Source organism: Antedon mediterranea, chromosome 6 (assembly GCF_964355755.1).
Source record: "Antedon mediterranea chromosome 6, ecAntMedi1.1, whole genome shotgun sequence".
NCBI lineage: Eukaryota > Metazoa > Echinodermata > Crinoidea > Comatulida > Antedonidae > Antedon > Antedon mediterranea.
Window position 1 is genome coordinate 29,881,964 of NC_092675.1, and position 9,089 is coordinate 29,891,052.

Genomic DNA, 9,089 nt, shown 5'->3' on the forward strand with positions numbered 1-9,089 from the left:
ATATTATAGCTTCCATGTTTTACACACAAAATTAGCTTATTAAAAAAAGAAATTGATAATGATTTGTATATGACGTTTTTGATTGGTTCATAGTTGAGTGGGCGTGACTATTTATACGTTACGGTTGAATGATCACCGTAGTCAGCTGATAACTTTGTTTTGTTGTGTGTAGAGTGTGCATATGAGAGTGTGTCACATGTTTTATTTACACCCTGAACAAAAATTGCAATGGCGAATTGGTTTATGAAGACGATTTACTCTGTAATTTTAGCAATAAATTCTATTTTATATCCCGCATCTGTGTTTTCAACAGATACAGAGTATGGTATTGGTATCGGTATAGCCGACATTACGGGCCCTGCGGCTGAAGTTAATATGGTATGTCGAATTTAGTTGTTTAGACTTAGTATAGGCTCTAGCTAGCCTCTAGTAGGCCTAGCTCACACTCACAGTCACTCACTCTGGAGCAAGAGAGACCCAGCCAGGACTAGAGAGTACAGTGAGTGTATATAGTATAGATTAGTAGGCCTTCTTCTTAGATCTAGGTCTTTAGCCTAGTCTGATCTGAATTACACTACTGTAGCTAGGGTACAATTTTTGTTTTCAAAAATAATAAATCATTTTGGACGGAAAATCGAGTCATTCAACAAAGAGCTACCAAATCATTGTCAGAAATAAAACATTTGGCATATCCGTATAGATTGAAGTTTTTGGGTTTACCTACACTGGAGTACAGACGATTAAGAGCGGATATGATCCAAATCTTCAGAATTATAAATGGTCTTGACGTTATAGAATGCAGAAAGTTTTTTACATCTGTTGATTGTCATGGAACTAGAGGTCATGAATACAAGTTATATAAAAACAAGTTTAGGCTTAATTCCAGGAAGTTTTCCTTCAGTTGTAGAGTTGTGGACTCGTGGAATAGCTTACCATCTAATGTTGTAAAAGCTCCAAATTTAAATCTATTCAAGTCACTCCTCAATGATCATTGGAAGTCCCTTGACTGCAAGTTTACTTTTTCACATTTATAAACACTTTGGAACATTATGTGTACACCCGGAGCCCTATGTACCTATATTTTGGTCAAAAGAAGACAGGAAGGGTCATATAAGCTATATTAGCTTTCTAACCGACCCAAAACATCAAGCAAGTATTATATCTGAAGAAAGAACAATGATTAAAAAAGTCCAGTGGTGTTTTTTGAAATAAGGATTTTCAAGAATCAAATACATTTATTTATTTACTTATAAGTTGTTTAATTTGTATATAGATGGGTTATGCAATGCCTGAACAGAAGTCGAGTGGAATCCATCTACGCCAGTTCAGCCGTGCTTTTATCATTGAAGATAAGAACAGTTCAAATCGAACCGTGTTTGTGTCAATTGACGCATGTATGGGAGCTCAGAGTGTCACCTTAGAAGTGAGATCATTACCTTTAAAATACAATTTTGCTTCATACTTTAATAGTTTTCATTACTTATTTGGCCAAAATAATAAGTTTTATGTTCCTATGTCGCTCTCTGTATTTGTTTTAAAATTATAAATTTTTTTGTAGGTTGTAAAGAAGCTGAATGTTAAATTTGGCAACTTATACACAGAACAGAACTTGGTAATCAGTGGAATTCACACACATTCTGCTCCTGCTGGATTCCTTCAGTTTGTTCTTTTTCAAGTTACTTCTCTTGGCTTTGTCAATCAAACCTACACTGCACTTGTGGACGGTATAGTAGAGGTGTGTGCTATCTTAAGCTCTGTCTATACTATTAAACTAGTTTGACAAAACAAAACAAGTGTGATGTGCCCAAATATGGAGTGATATTCCCAAATATGGTAGTAATAATAACATCATTATGTCCATATAAGGATGGGCACATCACATTTTTATGTATTATGGTGTAAACCAAGCTTTACACCAGTTTTCTTCATTCACACTTATTCCGTTTCACGGTGCGAAGGATAGCACTGTTTTGTTAAACAATGGAAAATAGTATATAAAATTGAATGGCGCCATATTCCATTCTGTGAAACGGAACAGATATAAATGTAGCTTAATTCAGGCTCAGTTATTAATAAATAATAGTTTGTCTTATTACTTGCAATACAGATTTTTGCCAGAAGAATTTATTAATTTAAAATGACTAATTTATTATATTAACAAATATATTTACAAATGTTTTTGATGTTCAGAGTATAACAAGGGCCCATGAGAACATTGTTGACGGGAATGTTTACATGAATTCTGGTGAATTGCTTGAGAGTAACATAAACAGAAGTCCAAGTGCTTACGAAAATAACCCAGCTAAAGAACAAGCCAAGTAAGTTGTGCATTAATATGTACCTAAGGCTCGCCAATAACTATTTGTAATTTGTATTTTAAATATATAATGTATAAATAAAACGGAGCCTATTGCGTTTTTGCAATCTGAATTTTTAATAGTTTTTTAACAGTATTTTAACATATAAATAGTATTTTAACATATAAGTAGTATTTTAACATATAAATAGTATTTTAACATATAAATAGTATTTTAACATATAAATAGTATTTTAACATATAAATAGTATTTTAACATATAAATAGTAATTTAACATATAAATAGTATTTTAACATATAAATAGTAATTTAACATATAAATAGTATTTTAACATATAAATAGTATTTTAACATATAAATAGTGTTTTAACATATAAATAGTAATTTAACATATAAATAGTATTTTAACATATAAATAGTAATTTAACATATAAATAGTATTTTAACATATAAATAGTAATTTAACATATAAATAGTATTTTAACATATAAATAGTATTTTAACATATAAATAGTATTTTAACATTGCAATTCATGTATGTATTTTTCTTCTTCTTTATTGTCTTAATTATGCTAAGCAAAATGAATTTTCATTTTAAAGGAGACCAATAAAATTTCTTGAATCATTCGTTACTTTGTATTATATGCTATGTAAGAATTGCATGCAAGTGGCTTCATTAATTCATATATTCAATGTTCTGTTCCTCTATAGGTATAAATACAATGTTGATAAAACTATGGTAGTCTTGAAACTTGTGGACGCTGATGGTACAGACATTGGAATGATAAAGTAAGTTTGAATACATACCCCTGAGCCAGCAGGGCTATAGCCAGCATCCCAATTCCCCAGCACACAGCACTTTGCCTTGTCTGTTTTTAACTCTTGCTACAGCATTGGTCAGGCTTATAGTGCATTATGCAAAACAACTCAATGCGCTTAACAATAAAAATAAGATGCCAGAAAGAAAAGTACAAGTTAAAAAGGTATGATCAATAAAAATTTCAAATTTTGAATGTAAGACTAAATGATAAGAAGTTAATCATTTTTTCTTAAATTAATTTCATTTGGTATTTATTTAACTATTCATTCACATTATATTCATTTATTTTTTATTCTGTAATCGAATTTACATAGACACCATTACAGATACAAAGCGCTTAAACTAATATACATAATTGCATTATAAAACAATACAATAATAATAATACAAAAGTCAATGGACCACAAACTGGTAATATGTGTACATTATATTGGTATTACATTTTTATACTATTATTAATAACATTTTACTAAATAAGTGATAAATGTGGCAATGTTTTAGTTGGTTTGCAGTTCACTGTACAAGTATGAACAACACCAATGGACTAATAAGTGGAGATAACAAGGGATATGCGTCATTCTTAGCTGAACAACATTTTAACAAAGGAGTCGCTCCAGGCAAGGTAAACATTCACAAACTCTAAAATATTCATTACTGACCCTTTGAGCCTCAATAAATCGTATTGTAAGTATATTACCAATTTTTTATTTTGTTTTTTTTCTTTAAATTTGAAAGGGAAAATTTGTTGCAGCGTTTGCTCAGAGTAACCTTGGCGATGTGTCTCCCAATACTGATGGTGCCAAGTGTATAGATACTGGCAAACCATGTGAACGTAATAGTAGCACCTGTGATGGAAAGGTAATTAGCATAAAATAACAAGTGTTTGATTTCAATTCACAAACAAAATTAATAACTTTGCAGGAAATATGTAAATTAATTTGTAAATAAATAGGAGGAAATTTATGAATTGAATATTTATTTTATGTTTTATTCTTATTTTAGAATGATAATGAAAGGTGAATGAATAATGATATTAATTGTGTGTTTTTTTTACTTTTTAAAGGTGGAAAAGTGTATAGCAAGTGGGCCAGGTGTTGACATGTTTGATAGCACTAAAATTATAGGAACAAGTCAGTACAAAAAAGCAATGGTAAATCATTTAAATATCCTTTTTTTATCATTAATTTTATATTATCCGATTTTTATTTCCAAGACAATGTTTGTCATGTGAAGCATGTCCACCATTAAAATTAAAGCACTTTATTACTTGGGGGCCTGTTTGCTGGGTCATGTCCTGACCTGTGTGTCACCTTCCATTCAATTGGTTGTTACCCTTTAAGTGTATAAATTCAGGAACATTGCGGCGCGACCTGATAATTGTAAATGGGGTTAAAGTTTTCCCAAAGTGAATTACGATGTAAAGATATAAACAAAAGTATTAATGCTAATATTTTATTTATCATAACATTATTGTTTTATTTATCATAACTCTATCATTTTATGTAATGTAATATTCATTTGCAGGAATTATACACAAGTGCAACTATTAAATTGTCTGGACCTGTTCAATTCATTCATCAATTTTTGGATATGACAAATATGACTGTGAAATACAATGATACATACAAGGTAATTATCACTCAACTTTCTTTCTTTATTTCCATTCACAAAATCATAAACATACATAAATATCATTACAAAACAAAACAATGAAAAGAGGATAATCTCTGAAGCATAGCTTATTATACAATAAATAATCAAAAGAAGTCCTAAATGTAATCCATTCCTAGAAACACCTAGTTAATAAAAGGGTCATTAGAATTCTGTTTTAGAATTCCTAAATGCAATCCATTCCTTGATAATGTTAACAGATTGAGATGCGATAAAGAATAGCATAGCAAATTAAAGGTTCATTAGAATTCTGTTTTTAAAATCAAAATGAAATATGTCATTCTGAATAAGGTATTATATATTTCTTTTTTGTCCTTAAACAAAGAATCAATCTAGACTATTAATAAAATGTTGTTTTGATATGATTTTAGGGTAAAACGTGCAAGCCAGCTATGGGCTTCAGCTTTGCCGCAGGTACAACTGATGGTCCTGGTGCTTTTGATTTCACACAAGGTAAAGCCTTATCCACACTATCAAACTTTATGTGACAAAAAAATGTGATTTGCCCAAATATGGAAGTGATATGATATCATCCGTAATTTTACACAGAGGCACCTCATTTGAGAAACAATCTCTTATTTGCTAATTCATATTTAGTTTCTATGTTATATTTTATTTTAATGATTGTATAAATTGTAAATTATTCAGGTGACACAGAAGGCAATGCATTCTGGAATGCTATCCGAGATTTGATCAAGGAACCCTCAGATGAACTTGTGGAATGTCACAAACCAAAACCAATCCTACTTCCAACTGGAGAGGTAAGTTAAATAGGAGGCAAAACTAATTTCCTCTTAATAATTTGATAATAATTTAAAATTTTCAAGTTTTTTATATTTTAAATAATAATAATAATATTAAAATCTAGATTGATTTTCCGTATGCCTGGCAACCAACCATCGTGGATACTCAGCTTACTCGTCTCGGACAATTGTTTATTATCGCGGTACCAGGAGAATTTACGTAAGTTTGCCAATTATACGATTCAAAAACTGAATTACAGAATTTGCCTTGTTACTGGACATACAATGCTATATGTGGAGAACAGAGAATTTGGTAGGCATCAAATGATAAATTGTTTCATCTTTATTCGGCACTTCTCATACTGTAGACCTTCTTTTGTTATAACTTTACAAGTGTTTCTATATATCCGTTTGCAGGACAATGTGCGGTCGAAGATTGCGAGACAATGTGCTTCAGGTATGTACAATTTCGCACTATTTGGAAATGTATAATGCGTTTTTCTTCTCATGGTACTTACTAGTTTCTTGTGGTCATTGCAGGTTCTTGTAGCCAATGGACTAAAAGCAGATTCTACTAAGGTGCTTATTGCTGGACTTTCAAACACCTATAGTGATTATATAACCACTTTAGAAGAATACCAGGTGGGTACCTCATTAACATCTTATTTGCATATTTGTACTGTATTTAGTCAACTTAAATAATGTTTTTAATCCTCTGTTATTACAAAATGATTTCGGCTAATCATATTTTGTACGAATATCATTAGTATTTCATTCTTTTTAAAAATTAGAGTGTTATTGTTACAGGTACAGCGTTATGAAGGGGCATCAACCATCTTTGGACCCCACACATGCCAGGCATATATTAATCAGTTTAAAGCATTAGCTGAGGCTATGATTAAGGTACGTTTTTATAAGATACAATTTGCACCTTTTCATAATGTAATTAAGTTTATTTAAAAGAGAAATCATGAATCACTATATTTTTTAATAGTCTTCATTCTTCCTTTTTTTGCTTAGAATACCAAATTGCCAGCAGGACCAAAGCCTAAACTGTTACTTGATGATCAATTATCATTTGTAACTCCAGTCATTTATGATGGTAAGCCAATCGGCAAGGAGTTTGGAGATGTTTTAACGGATGTTGTTGCTGATTACAAGAGGGTAAGATTGGTTGATTTATTTTTATTTCAACAATATTTTACGAGGGTGGTCCATCCAGCCAAAGCTGATCTTTAAGGACACTCACAAAAATACAATATGACAAAGAGGAGGTGCATCCAGCCGAAGCTGATCATTAAGGACACTCACAAAAATACAATATGACAAGATAAACATGCAAAAATTCAAATTAGATTAAAATAAATTGAATTTATAAAGATAAAAAAAAAAAAATGCACATAATAAATAGAATCGAAAGGGAAATCAATTAAAACAATGAATGCAAATAAAATGCCCATCTCATAGAGAAAAGACAAAAATTGACAGAAATTGAAAACAGAAATTTACTTTTAAATGTTGTTTGTTGTATAACCAGGGAACATGTTTGTTTTACAACCACCTACAACTGGTTCATATACCTATCAAAACCAAGGAAGACTTGTAATAAGACTTTGTTTATGTAGAGCATCTTGTGTATATGTTTGTTTGAGGGTCCCTAATGATCAGCAATTGCTGGATGGATCACCCTCTTTAAATATGGTAAAAAAAAAAAAAAAAGATACTAAAAATGACAGCCATGTGGCCATAATTTTATAAGAACATGAAGAGTAAACCAAAATTAAGCATGTTTGTTATTATTTCTCTACCAACTTGTTTTCTTATATTGTTTTGTATCATCATTAAGTTCAGATATTGTTTCTATAGAATACGACAGTGTCTGCTACCTTCCAAGCTGGTAATCCAAGAAATAATCTGAAAGTAAGTTTTTTTTAATAGATTGGTTTTAGAAAATTTAGTATGTCCTGTTTAGTAGGTCCTGTAGAACAGTATAGTGTGTTTTATTCTCTTAATTCTCTTTAATTTGATAATACTAGTCTCACTTTCAGGAAATTTCATTTCTAAATTGCACAAACTGCCCTCTGACCAACAACATGACTTGGAAAATAATGTCAAATTGTTGTAGGTAAAATATTATATATTATCAACTGCCACTAAAATGTTGATAATACATTGTTTATATTACAGACTGGGGCTACGTTCTTATCAGTTGATTACCAAGATAATAGCGGGAAATGGATTCCAAGATATACAGATGCTGATTGGTCTACAAAGTATGAAATAATTACTAATTTATTCATTTTTTCATTCAACTTTGTTTTTACAAGAGTAGCTGTAACAGCTGAATATTTTTATTTAGTAGCACAAAGAATTTGCATGGCTTTAGTCATGTTACCAAGTGAAGTTAAGCTCTGTCTACACTATCAAACTAGTTTGACAAAAAAGTGTGATGTGCCCAAATATGGTAGTGATATGCTTAAATATGGTAGTGATGGTGACATCATCATATATATGGGCACATCACATTTTTTTGTCACATGAAGTTTGATAGTGTAGACAGAGAAGAGTTGTCAAAACAATATAGATTACCTGATAACTTAACCAATGTAAAAGTCCTACAAAGTAGGAAGCCTTTTGCCACTTTCCCCCTGACTGTCTATATTTTTATACTACTTTACAATCACTTTGATTTGTATTGCATAGAAATAAAGTTCATCAAAACAGACATGTAAATATTCAGAGAAAGTGTATGTTATTATTAATACATTAATGTTCATATTTAATGATAAACATTATTCAATTTGACAGGTTCATTTGGAAGCGGACATCAACGATTCTTGGTCAGAGTGAGGTGACCATTGAATGGACTATTCCAAGTGATGCTCCAATCGGAACGTATCGTTTGAAATACTATGGAGACCACAAACAAGCTGTCACAGAAACAGTACACTCATTTGAAGGCGTCTCCTCTTCTTTCAAAGTTCACTAATAATATCAATTTAGGGTAGTTTACTTGATTTATAAAATCAGTGACGTTTTGTTCCAATTAGCAAAGGAACCCATAAAATTGATATTTGATTTCAAGAGCTGTTACCTTGTAATTAAGTAAAGTAACAAAAAATAAGTATAAATGTTGTTAAAACTATAACCAAATATGAAACTTTATTATCCATTAATAAATAGAAGTTAAAAGTTTAAAAGTTAAATAATAAATGTAAAAAAGAATTTAAAAGAGATTATTTAATTCAGCTTTTTGTAATAACAGTACTAATTTAGATTGCTTTGTCACCAGTTAAAAACATTTATTTTGTTAAAATATCATATTTGATATGATTGATGTATTTGTATATGATAAAAGTATACACTGAGATAGTAAATATCTAGTAACAATAAAATACCATTTTGATGGAACAATTAAAGTGCTTAAAGAAATAATTATGTTCTATATGATTTTATTTGTGCTTTTATTTATTTTGCTCTCATGAGATACAAATATTTATTTATCGACATAAATAATTATTGACTTGGGCGTGTCTAG

The 9,089-nt window shown here is 30.4% G+C and overlaps 1 protein-coding gene across 1 annotated transcript; it reads left to right on the forward strand.

The window, feature by feature from the left end:
* Nucleotides 1–218: 218 nt before the first annotated feature.
* Nucleotides 219–9,071, forward strand: LOC140050956 (uncharacterized). The gene is made up of 19 exons (XM_072095975.1): nt 219–378; nt 1,274–1,423; nt 1,559–1,735; nt 2,191–2,318; nt 3,029–3,106; nt 3,639–3,759; nt 3,873–3,995; nt 4,201–4,287; nt 4,662–4,766; nt 5,180–5,261; nt 5,457–5,569; nt 5,677–5,771; nt 5,969–6,008; nt 6,092–6,193; nt 6,359–6,454; nt 6,572–6,715; nt 7,418–7,471; nt 7,739–7,824; nt 8,360–9,071. Exons 1-19 carry the CDS (start codon nt 229–231, stop codon nt 8,538–8,540), a joined length of 2,112 nt encoding a protein of 703 aa, XP_071952076.1. The 5' UTR covers nt 219–228; the 3' UTR covers nt 8,541–9,071.
* Nucleotides 9,072–9,089: the final 18 nt, after the last annotated feature.

Coding starts and splice junctions, on each gene's coding strand:
- LOC140050956 (XM_072095975.1), top strand. CDS start 229: ATGGCGAATTGGTTTATGAAGACGATTTACTCTGTAATTTTAGCAATA. Junction 379..1,273: donor CTGCGGCTGAAGTTAATATG/GTATGTCGAATT, acceptor ATTTGTATATAG/ATGGGTTATGCAATGCCTGA. Junction 3,996..4,200: donor GTAGCACCTGTGATGGAAAG/GTAATTAGCATA, acceptor TACTTTTTAAAG/GTGGAAAAGTGTATAGCAAG.